This window comes from Zootermopsis nevadensis, unplaced genomic scaffold (assembly GCF_977971745.1).
Source record: "Zootermopsis nevadensis isolate Lab colony 2312 unplaced genomic scaffold, Znev_1.0 Znev_ptg000028l, whole genome shotgun sequence".
NCBI classification, from domain to species: domain Eukaryota; kingdom Metazoa; phylum Arthropoda; class Insecta; order Blattodea; family Termopsidae; genus Zootermopsis; species Zootermopsis nevadensis.
In genome coordinates this window covers 14,970,054-14,986,668 of record NW_028259160.1, presented here as the reverse complement: position 1 = coordinate 14,986,668, position 16,615 = coordinate 14,970,054, and the positions used below count along the sequence as shown (strand labels likewise).

At 35.8% G+C, this 16,615-nt stretch overlaps 1 protein-coding gene across 10 annotated transcripts in view; it reads right to left on the bottom strand.

The window, feature by feature from the left end:
* LOC110832875 (echinoderm microtubule-associated protein-like 2) overlaps positions 1-16,615 on the bottom strand; it is a 39,501-nt gene that overhangs the window by 7,784 nt on the left and 15,102 nt on the right. For 4 of the 10 annotated variants that reach the window (XM_087357375.1, XM_087357384.1, XM_087357378.1 and 1 more), the window contains 15 exons: positions 15,613-15,822; positions 14,991-15,153; positions 14,039-14,338; positions 12,991-13,062; positions 10,199-10,354; positions 9,804-9,953; positions 8,872-8,944; positions 8,026-8,079; positions 4,676-4,777; positions 3,989-4,093; positions 3,288-3,525; positions 2,621-2,794; positions 1,113-1,354; positions 680-817; positions 27-143 (listed from right to left, as the gene is read on the bottom strand). In XM_087357375.1, coding sequence (XP_087213501.1) covers positions 27-143; positions 680-817; positions 1,113-1,354; positions 2,621-2,794; positions 3,288-3,525; positions 3,989-4,093; positions 4,676-4,777; positions 8,026-8,079; positions 8,872-8,944; positions 9,804-9,953; positions 10,199-10,354; positions 12,991-13,062; positions 14,039-14,338; positions 14,991-15,153; positions 15,613-15,822 — 2,294 coding nt within the window. Of the gene's footprint in view, positions 1-26; positions 144-679; positions 818-1,112; positions 1,355-2,620; positions 2,795-3,287; positions 3,526-3,988; positions 4,094-4,675; positions 4,778-5,267; positions 5,283-8,025; positions 8,080-8,871; positions 8,945-9,803; positions 9,954-10,198; positions 10,355-12,990; positions 13,063-14,038; positions 14,339-14,990; positions 15,154-15,612; positions 15,823-16,454; positions 16,583-16,615 lie in introns of those variants that run through there. The other 6 variants (XM_087357374.1, XM_087357376.1, XM_087357377.1 and 3 more) reach the window with 6 other exon arrangements.

The window sequence follows — 16,615 nt, the reverse complement described above, 5'->3', positions numbered from 1 at the left end:
AATTACTTAAAATATATTACACTTACCGTGCAACGTCCTACACGACTATATTTGCGTGCCTCCTCGCTTACTTGATACACATAGATGTTATTGTCACGAGATCCTAAGGCAAGTAAAGTACCATCTGGTGAGAACTTCACAACCTAGGAATAGATAAAAACATTTACATATGCAACTACCTGAAAATCTACATAATGTAAGATATTAATTACTTGATAATAAACATTTCACCAATTTTTTTATGGTAGGTTGTTGAAATCACTGAGTGACATGCCTCCTTGGTCTAAATAGGAAAATATGTGAACCTCTGATGGCTGAAGTAAATGGATAATTTAGGATATTATGCAACAGAGATATCTGTGATTTTACAGGTCAAATGGTCATTAAAATACGTTAGAATAGTGATATAGAGGTTATGATAACATGGGAAAACATAAAATGTGTATAGAATTTGCATGGGAATACCTGTTTGAAATGATCACACAGAAGACCAGAAAATAAATCTGAGGATAACATTAAAATGGCTCTTACAGAAACAGGCTGTAATGATGCAGTATGAATGGAATGAACTCAGTATCATGGGAAATGGCAGGCTTTGATATTAGCAGTGCTGAAACTTTTTGGTTCTTCTAGCATTCAGCATGATGTGAACTACATCCTAATAATTTGTACTTGTTACCTGCATGGGTTCTGCTCCATCAGTATGCATTGAATACACTTCTCGGGTCTCTGCATCCATGACTAGCCAATGGCCAGAGGTGCATCCAATGATTAACACACTGCCATCCAAAGAAAATGCTGCCGACTGTACAGGCTCCTAAATAAATGAAATTTTAAACAGTATGATTAGACAAAGTGCAATCTCCTGCAGAATTTTATGTCCTTACTCCAAATGTCCTATCTTATCCATTGTGTAATTCTGGAGGTGAAATCTGCTAATGACTGACAACCTCCCTGTAATATATGCATTTTTAAAACATAAAAGCAACTATAAATTTGAATTATGTTATTGTGATATAGAAGTAACAAAAGATGAGGAGAAGGAAGAAGGAGAGGAGGAATCAGGTTCTTGTAAAACAGCAATTAATGCGAAGTTCACTTTGCAAACTTACTGCAACATCCTTGGTCCACACCACTGTGTGGCTCATTGAATCCCACAGCATGACCAAGCGATCATGACCTGCTGTGAGGAACTGTGGCAAATTTGGGTGAACAGCTAGACCCCACAGCTCATCAGTGTGACCAATAACAACTGGTGACAGACCCAAATCCAAGCTCCCTATCAATATACAGTTTCTAGTTGTCCCAACCAGCAGCTGTGAACCACGACCTTCCGCAACCACACGTACAGGGCCTGTCAAAGTTAACTCTCAATTAAGAAAAATACATTTAATGTAAATGGAAAAAAATATAATTCAATATCTGAAAGACTCAGGAGATCACAAGTGCACACAACCTATATTTATAACAATAAAACCATATAGAATGTTATATGTTACCGTGTTACAAACCTCATCAGCTCATATTTGTGAACTTTTGAATATCATTTCTAGCCTACTTTTCTTTCTAAAGCAAACAAAAGTGGCTTATCAGATTATACAAATTTTTAACCAACCGAATGATTTTAAAAACATATTTCTGAAAAAGTGGTAACAACATGGTACATGTATGAACTTATGAAGTAAGAACATCACTAGCATCACTTAATGTAAGGTTCTGAAATTAAGTACGGTAGTTAATACTAAAAAATATGCAAGTTCTATCCAGGTAACATCATTTGTAGAATGTAAAACCATATTAGAGCCATGCAAAAATTTTAATTTAGCTTTCAGGTTGACAGTAATAACCAGTTAACCACTAGAGCTATGAATATGAACAAAGGTATGATAATAAGTTACAAAAACACTTACAAATTATGTGTAAACTTGAGTTTTATAAGTAAACAATTACAAACATGATAACAGTATGAAATGTCTGAGGTTACATATAACAAATTTAATGTAGTCAGAATGTGTACTGTATGTGGCAAGCTCTTCACCAAAAAATAATAGAAAATTTAAAAAAAACAGAATGCAATAGAACAGAATAGGCTAGAACATAATAAAATTAAAATAAATAAAACAACAGCAGCAGAAAAACATCACACTATATGTAACATACTTACAACACCCCACAGTTTCTTGTTAAACTTTAAGACCTACTTACAATTATAACATATTTTGAAACATGAAAGATTCTGCATTTATGGACTTTTTTAACAGAATTATGCTTTGCCTAAAATAAATTTCTTTCTGAGCATAACATAACCTACATTCCTAAATCTGATCAGAACAGTCACGAAGCTGGTCATAAATTACCTACCTTTTATAAACCATGAAAGTTCAGTGATGTGCTCGCAAGAGCCAGATGAATTTAGTTCAAACTCTCACATGCTATGGCATTAAAGATGAATTTTAATATTAATCCCTCCATTTACATACAACACAGATCTCTGAAGTGGTCTCCTCCCTAAAGGTTCCCCCAGTCAAAATGTTACATTCACTTCTCATCTCCCTCTGTGCTCTACGTACTAAAATGCCCTCAGTCTATGTTACATACACTGTTAATGGGGATAACATACCCAAATGTTCAGGTACTTGAGTCTCTTGACCTGTTGGATTCAATGAGGCATCTAGCTGCACCAATCGCCCATCCTTTCCACCACCGGTTATCAGGCTCCCTTCCTTCATCACACACACAGAGAATACTGAACCTTCATGTAACCCACGCAAACACTTGGAAATTGTATTTGTTGCTGAAAAACAAACACGAGACTCTCGTTCAATCACAGTATAAAAAAGGCAGATATCAAAGCAATAATCCAAGGTGAGATTCCTTACATCTTTAGAAACTCCTCAGATATTAAATAGGATTAATATATCATTAACATACAAATTTTGTTTAAGAAACAATTCAACAAAATAAGAGGGGGGGGGGGGGGGGGGGGGGGAGAAAGAAATTTAAGTCTCGGATATGAATTCAGTTTTAAATCAAGCTGATTGAACTCTGACATTTGCAGTAACTGAAAGCTACAGTAAGATAACTGTAGAAAATGTAAGGTTAGCAATACATTCTTTTGGGAATCAAAAGCACACGTTTCAGTTTTAATTAATATACACCAGACTATTAAAATATAAGCTACCAAAATACAAATAACTGACATAATCTGTGCTCATCATTATAAAATTTGATTATTTATACCAAAGAAATTCTAAAAATCTTTACTTCTCTTTCTGAGGTCAACATACCTCTACCCCAGACCATGATGCTACCATTTGAGTCACCTGAGACCACATCACCAGACTGGGTGAAAGCCAAGCATGTTACATACTTTGCCTTATCTCTGTTCTCAAATATTCCCATACGTTTGTATAATGTTCCACCTGCATCTAAGGTCCAGAAGCTGATATGTGACTTTCCGCAAGTCACAATGCTCTGGCGGTCCATTGGATGAAACTCCGCTGCCACAACCGTGTCTGCAGAACACTGGAACCAACAGTTTTTTAGATCACAGTTGAACATCATGAACCAGATTCTTACATGTCAAATTCCATATAACAGTTTTAATTTTAAAAATGTATTAAATCATGGTGTTGCAACAAAGTTCAGAAGTTAAGGAGGCAGTCACATTTCAATTTGTTTGATTGATTCGTGGATTGGTTATTATTTGTTCTTTGCAGATGTGTAAGCACAGTAACAGGTCCTGTAGCTGTCTGTCCACATGTTTCATCCCTGAAGCAACTGAATAGAGTTTGATAAAATTCGGCGTTGTGAATTTACGCCGAAAGTTAACACAACTTCATTTTCTTTTGTATTAGTCCAAGATGTCATCCCTTGCTATGTTAAATCATTCCCACAGAAATTGATCAGATGGTCTGACAGCGAGTAGGATGGTAAGAAGTGAGAGTCAGCGGGTCATAATGGCTGTAATAAATTAGTGACCCTATACCTTAGTCTCTGTAATCTTCTGACCATGTTCCCCTCGTTGCCAATCCCAAATGGAGATGTTATGATCTGGAGCTTCATCAATGGCACACAGCAGCACTCCTCCATCCTAAACACACATACACAGTTACTGTAACAAATGTTGGAAAAATGAGATAGGAGAAAACTTGAACACAATGAAAATCATCAGATGCAAGCAGTAATTCTGCACAACATAAGGAGTAACAAGATTTACTCTGAAAATAAAATCAGTTTTACAAGTTTTCCTTTTGAGATTGTTTCCCCCTACCCAAAATATTATGTTCAAAGCTTTTAAGAATTAAAAGTAATTCTGGTTAAAGTACAGAAACAGTTATACCATTGATTTAAAATAACAATATTGTAACAGCATAATTACTTTAGGGTGGTAACAATAATTAATCAATCATTATAACCATATATGTGAATAACATATAGATATTTGTAGTAACTGGAATTAAAATCAAAAAGTTAAAATATTTCAGAACCCTCAAATGCATGTCATAACTGTATTACCATGTGCTCATGACCACATGTTTCATTCCTGTGTTGATGTATAAAGCTTTACAGAGACAACTTTGTATAAGTAACAGATCACTGCTGCTTCTGTCATACTGCATAACACAATGATATCTCTGCAGACTGTACACAAGTCAGTAGTAAGTATACTCACAGCTTTTGAAAATGATAAGCAGCAAATGGAACGTTCAAACTCGCCAATACCAATTACAGCTAATGTGTGAAGGCTTACTGAGTTCCACACTCGCACGTGAGGCTGTAACAGCACACAAAAATGCATAATTACTCTAAAACCTATTACAAAAAGTCTCTACCACAAAGTTATATCATTATTTTATTCCTGCAACAATTTTAGACACCACAATACTGTATTCCTTTCCTATGTAAGAGCAATTTTTAGACCACTTAAAGAATTATGCAAACAAATCTAAAGACTGTACTGATATTACATTCTTAAAAATTGCTAATGATGTTGCTGATGTTCTAACAAGGACTGAGAGATCATTCCGAATTTAAATATTTTTTCTTAATTGAAATTAATATTTGAACATGAAATTAGATGATAATTTCACTTACATTTTCATTCTACATATGATTTTTTTCCTTTACAATGAACCACCTCAATAAAACTACATATAACCTTCATTTTGTACCTTATTACTCAGTATTCAGGCCAAATAATTATATTCTATAACAACTTTAATTGTGATCTGTTAATAAGAATAAAAGTACTTGTAAATAATCACCATAAGCATCCTTATCTTGAGGTGTAAGCAAAATAAGATACACAGAATGAGATATGACAGGTAAATGCAACATATAAAAGCATCAAAGTAAAGAAACCAAGATGAGACAACAATGGAAGACAGAGACCAGCGACCAGTGTAGCAACCCACACATCACAGAACATAGCTGAAAGAGAACATTATGCATATCAGCTGTAGAGCTTTGTAACATTCTAGGTGCTGTTAACTGTCTTGCAACAGCCACAAACAAACATAAAATACCACCAATTTTTGAATCTGAAACAGAATATTAACAACATCAAAAGTACAGCAATCCATCCCACCAACTCAATATAACCAGTGCTCAGTGTTATATTACTATGTACAGGCACAATATGGTAATATTACAGCTTTGTATTTGGGAGATACCAAGTTCATATCTTGGTTGGGTTCCCAACTATCCTAACAGGATATCTGTGATTTCCTCAGAATCACCAGGTGAATCTTGTGACTGTCTTGCTAAATGGCCACGACTGCCTCGTTCCAAATCCTTTCCTACTCACAATCTGACATAATCTCTGCCACTGAAACAGCAGTGTTAAAGAATCTAAAATTAAATAATTCAATAGGCAAAATAATTACCAGTTCTGTCAACATTATCAGTGAAAAAATGTTGATATTCACATAACTTATGACAATTTAATAATTTAAATATCCTCCTCAGCTGAATAATTAAATATAGTAGATTCCGGTTAATTGGGCCATCAATTAATCGGAGCAGTTGTTTATTTACATTGTGTACCATTGTACTGTATGATATGCCTTTCTGAGAAAAATTATATTTGATCAGATTTTCATACAAAGCAGGAGTACTGGACCAATTTAAACCAATATCAAATTTGTCTGATTTGTTTTACTATCAAACCCCCAAGACCAAAATTCATTGTAGTCTGTTCAGTAAGTTCAAAGATGAAAAATTCAGACAGATCAAGGGAAGAACATGGACCTTCCCCACATGCTTGCATTTCATGACCACTGTGTGAAAGATAATATGGCAATATTGTGGACAAACAGTAATATGAACATTTTTCACACCCACAACCCACCTTGCAAACAATTAAAATCCCTTGAAACAACAATATTAGACACATGAGCAATGAGTGATTTTATGTTCAGAACAGAGCAAGTTAGTTCTTTTCAAGCAATGAGTATAATATCTCAAACTGATGCAGCCAGCAACCACCAGATGTCCCAGGTGCTGTGTGTGAAACGTTAGCCATGTGGTAAAATGTTAAGTGCAGACCTCAGGAAAAAACAATGATAATGCCCTGACTTCATATAAATATTTGTTATTGTTTCAACAAAAGTTTATAATATCATCTATAACTTTATACCAGTAATGAAGCAAAATGTTCCTGCACCAAACAATGAATGCTGTTCTTTTGTGTGTCAATACGAAAAGAGGCAGTTAATGATTAAAAATATATTTATTATATTTCATATTATTGTATTGTAATGATATAATTGCATATTCTTATTCTTCTGCTTGCAAAGAGAGCTACATATTTAGTAGCAATTTTTAACATTATTTTAACATTAGTATGAACAGTACATAAAATAAAAAGAAGTCAGACCATTAACAATTTTAAATGGTAACTCTTTCGTGGTGCCTGTTGAACAAATGTAATATAACTATTCCATCAGCACTTTATCACATTTATCTTTAACTATGTTAGTATGGAAACAGATCCAGATGTAAACACACATGTTCATTTCCCATCATCACTACATAAAGGTAGTAAATAAATCCTTTGAAAATGCGGTAAAGAACAAATATATGGCAAGTTTGCAAAGTGCAAATCAAAATTATCTTCCTGGCTGCTATCTAAAAACATAAAGATTAATATAATTGGACTGGTTGCTTTGCGTAAGTTTGAAACTTGGTCTTCACTTTAAAGGAAAAACAGAGATTGAGGATGCTGGAGAGAGAATATTTGGAACTGAGGAAGGATAAAGTTATGAGAAGCAAATAGCACAATGGGTAGCTTTGTAATTTATACTCTTCACCCAATATTATTAGGATGATCAATTCAAGGTGAATGGTTAAGAATACATACGCATACAAAATTTTGGTTGGAAAGCCTGAAGGAAAGAGACCAATTGAAAGACCTATGTATAGCTGGAAGGACAATATAAAATCAGTCTTAAGAAAATCAAGTGGGAGGGTATGGATTGGATCTGTATGGCTCAGGATAGAGGCCTGTGGCAGACTCTTCTGAATACAGTAATGAACCTTCAGATTCCAGAAAAGATGAGGAATTTTTGTGCTAGCTAAGCAATCAATCAGATTCTCAGGAAGGAATTTGCTTAATGGAGTTGGTTTAGTCAATTATGCTATACTGCAGATACATTTCACTTTCACTGAAGTTTCATCAGTGTATATCCTGTCATAGTTTTTACGAATAATAATGGTATTTAAGTTGGATAACACCGTACACAACATACTGTACGTGAATTTTTAAACTTTTGTTAGATATCAAGTATTATCTAAGGAAATGTACAAGTAAATTTATGTGTAAACTATACAGTATGGCATGCAATGAAAACTATTCAGTAAAATTGCAATGCATCCACAATATAACAGAATATAATAAAAATGTGGTAAAGTGCTTGTGAATTACTTATTACATTACATTTACAAAGCTACTTCAGGCTTCAAGAATTATGAAAGTCCACATTAGCTAAGAAACACATAAGAGCACAACACTTCAGAACATACCCACTGCTCAGCCTCAGGTGCCATCCGATCTGGTGGTGGGTTGAATTTCCACGACTGGATCAAACAATAACAATCCAGGTAAGCCTTACACTTCTATACATCAAGCATTTCTTCTAATAAAATAACCTCCCTCACCATCACACCATCAGCAACAAACAACATTTAATAATACAGATGACACGTCTAACTGATAACAGTTTATACATCTGTATTATCACACACTGATGTATAATGTAGATGAAATTATGACTTAATGAAAATATGTATGAAGAGGCAGTGTTATATCGAACACTGGCCTGTTCTGTTCGTCTCTCACACTGGTAGCTGTGTATGTTTTAGGAACTGGGTACTGCAAGGTTAGTGTTAAGGGTTCAGAATGCCAAAACTCTATCTTCCCTCAGAAGTATGGGTAAGCAAAGGGCATATAAAATAGAAGAGAGGCAAAAGCAGATGTTGATACACTTTCAGATGAGGAAGGCTTTCCAGAGACAAAGCAATCAATTTTGAAGCCAACGCAATCACCTTCAATTAAGACATATGTGATAATACAGAGTCTGGCTGAAAAGACTATTTCCATTTGTGAATAAATTCTGTTTCAATTAGTTAATAATGAGATGAAGGACAGACATCTACTGAGAAAAAATATGCAAAATATGGTAGGGAAAGAATAGGCAGAAGAGGAGTGCTTATAGAAGGAGAGAGAAGAATGAAGATGCATTACTGCATCAGGTCAAAACACTAAAAAATGACAATGATTAATCAAATACCCACTATTTTGTAATACGGCAATGCATGCATCCTTTAAGTGTAACTACAGCAATAATATGATATTAAAAAGCCACTAACCCGTCCTTCTCTCCTGTCATGTCCAGCAGCTTGCCCTGTGGCAACAAGCAGCTTATTTGGGTGAACTGTAAGGCTAAAAAAAGAAAATCTTTCCTTACATTCTTGAAAAACTAATATTTCATTACAATATTTATACAAAATTACAATATTTAGAGTAACAAAAGCCAAATTTTTATGCAAATCAACATGATCAGCATTTCATCTCTGAAAGTCTTTGGCGATGGTCATGTATTAATACTTGCTTTCTAACTTTTGGATTTTACCTATCCCCTACTTTCTTAAAAGTCTTTAAAAAATCTTAGAACCATAAAAATAATTAACTTTTGAAGGATGGACCTTCCTTAATCTTCACGAAAAAACAGGGGAGTCACCATCCATTGGATCTGGTGGACCAAGCTATTTCCAGGTGTCACAGCCCCACACCCCATCATTACTAAAAGACAATGAAAGTGCCATCCTTCAGGGTTTACTTTTTAGAGTCATCATCTTAATGCTGTTTCCAGGTCCTGTCAGTTTTAAGTATGTGACCTCTAAGATGTCTGTACAACACTATAAACAGATGAAGAAACATCTGGGGGGCTGACACTGTGTTCACACAGCTCTGAAATAACTTCTGACAAAATAAAATGCTAACTTCTGCAGACAGGAAAAACAATCCAGCCTATGTTCAATAAAAGTCTCAATCTCCATGTAAAAATACATTCATTATGAACTGTCAAATATGCTGTATTATCCACATAAAAGATTAAGAGAATCACTTCAATAGACGAGTTGTAAACTTACTTTTGACTGTCTCATAATCACTATGAGGCCTCACTACAATGGAAAAACAGTGTCACTATGGTTGATGTCCCGTTAAAATGAGGTCTTTTCGAAAGACTCTATTTACCATAGTTGAAGGCACAAGACATATTCATACCGCAGCAACTCACCACTTGACATCATCAGTGTGACCAAGATAGTGTCTCTGAGACTGTTCTTCTACATTGTAGAGAACAACTGCAGCTGCTACAAAATAGACCATTTCACCTGTAGGAAGCAGATAGAGATTGGAACGGCAGTCACGACCTCGATAGCCATATCTGTACATTATTAAGGTCCTTATATTCATATCAATACCTGATGTACTAGGAAATTGGGCATAAGCATGTGGACTGGAGGACAGGGACCAGTGGCAGGTTCTTATGACATGCTAGGAAGTCACGAGAATTCTACCAATGTTAGGAACAATTAAAACTGTTGTAGACAATCAGATGCATATGAATTATGATTACCGGGGCCCAGCAGTCATGTTATTACATACTGTCACAAAACTTGTAAAGGATACACCCATTCAAGCTTCAGTCGAGTCTGAGGTGCTGTAGCTACTTTTGTCATGTCATAGGTCTCAGCAACAGCTGTTGGGGCATGTAGGACAATAGGCCGCCCACGAAGGAAGAACCGCACTGATCCCTCCTCCTCATTATATGTTGCATCTCGAGTCCTGAAAATTAAATTAAATTTTATTATAAAAAAGCTTCCAAATATTATGCAATAACAATAACAAACAGTGATAATGATGGATTTTGGTATCAGCGATGTTGAACATTCTGGTTCTATTTGGTTCTCTTACCAAACTGTATATACTTCTTTCTTCTGCTGGAACCATTCTAAAGAATCTCCTTAGCATCATGAAATATTTATAAATACCAAAGAACATCTACATTCATCTTAAAAATCAATGAAAAATACACCTACTCCATAGCCTATAACTATTAAATGACAGTATTCCGCTACAATTAAGATATTTATGATTTACACAGAACCAGTTCAACAAATTTCATACACAGTTGTTGTATACCATACTGAAAATATTTACTACAAAGCTGTAGGTATATGACACGCTCATAAATCAAACTCCCTTGTTATGGAGAATAAATAACAGTAATGGTAAGGAATACTTTCACTTCTTTCAGATATATCTGGAATTTCATTTGCAAAAGATTCAATTTTGAAAGCAAGTAAAGATTTTGCAGGAATCTTACCACTCCATTTCAGACAAAACAGGACACAAGGATTTCACTCACAACAAACATGTATGTCACACTCACTGCTTCTCCTAATGACATACAAGTGAGCTTTGTAATGGCAACCTTCTGTATCTCTGTATGTGTCACACTTGTTAAGCATAGCCCTGCTGTCACTGGAATCACCTTGCACAGCACACTCATCACCATCTCCCTCTTCCCCTACCAGTTAGAAATCATTCCCCTCTTTCCACAAAAACCACTTTACTACAACTTCAGAAAACATGCGGCTGGAACCAAGTTTCCTTCTTTAATGAGAAAGTTTTACTTGATAACCAGTAACAATAGTATGTTATTGGCATGCACATCCATTCTCATCTCAGAGAATATATACTGAGTAGCTTTTCAATGTCCAGTTTATATAATTTCCCTGCATTATTATTCCTGCACTCAAAGTGTAAAGCAGAAATTAGCACCACAAAGGAATCATTCTCACTTGACCTTGAGCATTAAAACACCTGCTTTATTATTGCATAACTATGAACAAAATAAAATGGTTGGGTGAATTAATAATTATTTGAGAAAGGATAATTTTAATGGTTGTCTAAATCATGTTACCACGACAAAATAAACTACTAAAACCCATTAAATATTTACTAGCAAGAACCAAAGTAGACATGAATATGGCAATGCATTTAACGTTAGAATACATGCAATACACAACAGAGTGAAAACCAGCAACCCAGGCCTCTATACAAAAGAGGTATTTTATTGAGGGCATGAGCATAAACATTATTGTCTTCCATTCCTCCTTTATCTCAAAATCCATTTTTAGATGACAGATGGAGTGAGATAGAATGGAATTTACGTAACACTCTACTGTGTGCAGTATTGCATGGCTTCTCTTTGTAAAAATGTCACTGTGACAAGCAATATCCAATGTCATTTCAGTCAACATTCCAGAAATTAACCTAGTCATCCTTCTAATTATCATTAAGAGGACGTGTATATTTATTTGGCCCCTGTAACCAATTTATTTATTTCTTTACACTGATACATGTGATTGAACTTTATATTATAATTTCTAGTATACACTGTTTTATGGCAATTCCTTTGGTGGATCAAATACAGCCAAACGAATAATATTCCACAACAGCTTTTAGGCCTCTGTCTCCTCTCTCCCCCTCCACAATTAATCCCACTCTACCACATCCGCCTCCAATCAAGGCCATTCCTCTTCCCCCTCCATATCCTGAGTCTTGCTGCAGAGAACTGGTATGAGCCGCCCAAACTCAAATGCAATACATTACTGCACCAGAAACAGTACAACAGCATCAATGTCAGTAGAAATCCTGTCTTAGGTCAGTGACTGTAAAACTTTGATCACCAGAAATTTTTTTACCTTCAATCAAGTTAGCAGCTAGCAATTCTGCTTCTTCAACAACTCCATTCTTTATAGCAACTTTCATTACTTCTCATTTTTAAAGTGGTTAATCAAGTTTTCCATGCATATTATTTGTAATATATTTCTATGTTTATTATATAAAATACATATGTGATTATCTTCCAAGTTTCAAACAAACTATTCTTTTAGCAGATTCTTATTTTACAACATGTGTTTTGGCAGAGCACAATGTTCTCGAGGAATATTGTTACCTATGAGCCTGACAAGCATTGACAGAATTTTTATTTCCAAGATTGAGGTTAAGTCACATAAAACACATATACAACCCAGATTCCTAACAGAGTTACAGATCACATAACATGTTACTATGTGTGAAAATGCATTTTAAGAGGATTTTTAATGTACATGAACATTAAAAAAAAGTAAACTGCTAAATAATTCATTCAACAATCAACAATAAAAGCATACAATAGGTACCTGTACTAAAACCATGAAGCACTCATAGCCAAATATCCAAGACAGTACCAACATAAAAGCTAAACTTGATTAAGCCATAATTTATTAAAATCAAATATAAACTTTAGTAAGGTATGTCTCAGTAGGTTATGTAAGTGGAAGCAGTCGAGTTCAAGGATGTGATTTGGGAAAAGGGGTTAAAACTCAGTAAAATACACTATAAATAAAAAGAAAAATGTGCAAATATCATACCCATGCTTTAGCAAGTGCTGCTGGTGCTGCTGTGGCCTCATATACAGGTTAAATAATGACTTGGTTGCTAGTCTAGAACAACACACCAACAGTAAGTAACACATACAGGTTGCATCACTGTTGAAAAATAACCTGGAATTCTGAAACTGAACAGAACTCATTAACTTATTTTCATTTGCACATTATACATACTCAGATCTACATGAACAGTAGTATCATGTACCAAACATAACCACAATCTGTCAAAATACTTAAATAATTATATGTAATGTTAAAGAAACGAAATTACACCAGAATCAAAAATGGCCACGCAAAATGTGTAGTTCTTCCACAGTACTGAATTCCACTGTTTGAGTGTTCATGGACAGACAAACAGGCCAGCAGACATGACTTTAAATGTATCTATAAATTAAAGTTTAAGGAACTAGCAGGCATGCAATACTCTCTGCTACACTAATTTTCTTAACATTTTCTACCAAATAAAATAAGCCACATTTAAAAACTGCTGTACACTAGCATACCCATGCAAATTTTAAGGAATTATATTTACAGACAAATCAGCTCACAATTTTGAGCCCTAATGACTTCCATGTTATTTTTTCTTGACTTTTTCCACCAAAATAAATACTTATACTAACATATTTTCATTTTTAATGACAAAATACAAAATAATAGAAACTAAGTAGTTTCAGTTCAAAATTAATGAATGCCAAATAATGCGAGCGGAGGAGTCAATGGAGAAGAACATCGTATTGGGATCTACATCCGGGAGAAGGGGACGTGGATGGTTAAACTCCAGCAAATAATTGACCGGGATAAACCTGGATGAACTAAACGAGAAAGTGAAAGACAGAGCAATGTGGAGAAGCAGGGTTCACGAGGTCGCCATGAGTCGGAAACGACTCGACGGAACGTGACGTGATGAAAGAACTAACTAGACACCAAAACTGAATATGTATCAGCAGTTGGTTTCTGCACCACTTCAGGTGCCTGTATACCATCCTTCACTAACAAAAGACATGTATTTTACCAAATAACTGTAACTGACCTGGACGCAATGGCCATACTGTTGGAACCAATCAGACTGCCAGTTGGCGATGTAATACCAGAGTTGTTGAAGTCTCCAGTAGAACACCAGCGTTTGTGCAAGCTGCCTGAACCAGACACCACGGAGGTGGGTCGTTGCTGTGTTGGTTGTGGGGTGCGGGGGCTGGGTGTGACACGACCCCCTGGAGGGGGTGGCGGTGGGGTATGTGTAGGGGAAGGAGATGTCGGTACAGGAGATACGCTGGTTGAACTAGGACTATCAGAATGTAATGAGCCAGTTGACTGATAGTGCACCACTCGTCTGTGAACAAAAAAGTTCTGAATCAGTGTCAGAGTAGCATTTTCCCAGTGACATCCTGATACAAAATTTGAAAAGTATCATTATGTATTTTGAACTTACGTAACACCCCAGATTTTCAGTAATATAAAAGTAGCAAGAACTTTTGTTTACAGACAACTCAGTATTTCCTGTATTAAATGAAGATGGCTGTTTTCTGAGTTGTGGGATGGCTCAGTGTCGTAGAAGTTTACCAGCGTTTCAGAGATCCTTCCTGCCTCCATCATCAAGGAGATAAACACTGTCACAACCCAGAAGTTAGCCACCTTCGTACTCACCGCTGCGAAAACCTCAAATAACTTTATTAATTGTTCAGACACATAACAAAATAACTCTATCCTCTAAATTAATCTTTATCAACTGTGCATTATACTAACATACCACCGACCATCTCACAGTCCATGAACCACATTACTACAAAGAAATCTTGTACATCCAAATTCGAGAATCTGTTGAATTATAGAAACATCCTATCTGATGCAAAAATAAGTTAAAACAGGTAGATTATAAACAAAATACATGTTTCAGAATTATGTAAAATTCAGAAATTTGTAGCGACACCGCAGTTTCATTGATGCTATGAGTGTGAGAAAAATACGTAAGTTACACGGTATACCTCTGCGGGAGTGAGGACGGCGCATAACTTGCTGTCTTCCGGAGAGAATCTTTAAAAGCAGCGTCCGTCACTCCTCCATGCTGTTGGTACGCTGTCTGACGCAGACGCGAGGCACTTCCAATGAAGTCTTTTCCTGCACCAACATGATTACTCTGATTTGCCACTGCAAACACAGACATTTCATTTATAATGGATGGATGTATCAGTTTAAATATATAATTCCGTAATAAACCAAGAAAGAAAATTTAAAAAGGTGAACTTTAGCAGTTTATTCTAAGAGTACAGTCTGTTTCTTTAAACACTGATTTTGATTTGATATTTTTTATCTCTAAACTGCATTAGAAAATGTCTGCAAATTTATATGATTAATTGCAGAAAAACAACATTTTAGGAGAAATATATTTGTATTTTCTGCTATACTCTTTTGAATTAAACATCTCCAACTTAATTCCAATACTCAAATTCTTTCTGTCGACTATATACTGCATTAATTTGATTTTAAGACACTTTTTTCACATTTAAAAAAATTCTGAAATCAGGGTACATCTTGCATTTGATGACATCTAAAAGTCGAGTAAATATGGTTATTCAAGAAAAAAAATAAAACATTCATGTAATTTACCTCTAGAGCTTGTCCCACTGCCATTCCGGACAGGAACACTTGCTCGATTAAAGTCACCACCACCCCGAGAATCAAACTGGTTAAGGCGCCTCAATACATCTGCTAATGTAGAACGTAAGCAGACAATCTCATCACCCTGTTGCAGAACTTTTTTCTCCAAATCAGCCACTCGTTCCCGGAGTGACTCATTCTCCGTTTCCATCATATCATCTGCAACAGTAATTCAGCCATTATCGGAATATTACAATTGACTGATGTAAGTTTGGCCTATAAAACCATCTAACTAACTAACTAGATGGCTTACGGAACCCGAAGGTTCATCACCGAACTAACCAAAGCCCTCCACCGGACGCTGTCCTGGGCCAACAAAATCCAGTCGCCTTCAACTCCTATCTCCCATAGATCCCGCCTGATATTATCCTCCCATCTACGTCTAGGTCTCTCCAGGGGTCTCTTCCCCTCAGGCTACCCGGAGCACACCTCTTGTCCCATCCATGCGCGCTATACGCCCCGCCCATCTCACTTAGAAATCAGACGGGAAGACAAATATTTTGAACTGAGCAGTAGCAAGCATTTCCGGAATTTAATCTCCTCCTAACTTCCTCACGAGTGCCATTTTGATTTGTTATTGTTGTTCCCAGATATTTGAACTTTGTAACACTTTCAAAGGATTTATTAGCCACCCTAAGATAATTCTGCCCGCCTGTCTTCTGACGACGAGATACGAACATGTACTTAGTTCTAGCCCCACTTGTCTCTGCCAGCCTCTAGTAAAACTTCTGCGTTCCTCTTTACAATTGACTGACATAAACTATTTTTAAAACATTATCAGGGTGACTCACCACCCTCATGGTGAAGGCAGCAAGCACCTCTGAAACTTTGGTAAACATCTGCTAGTATAAAGGGCACAACATTCCAGAAGACAGTCGTCTCCATGACCTATCCTGGCTCCAAAAACATGCAAATGTTTTCTGAGTGACTATTATCTAACAAATCAATGGTC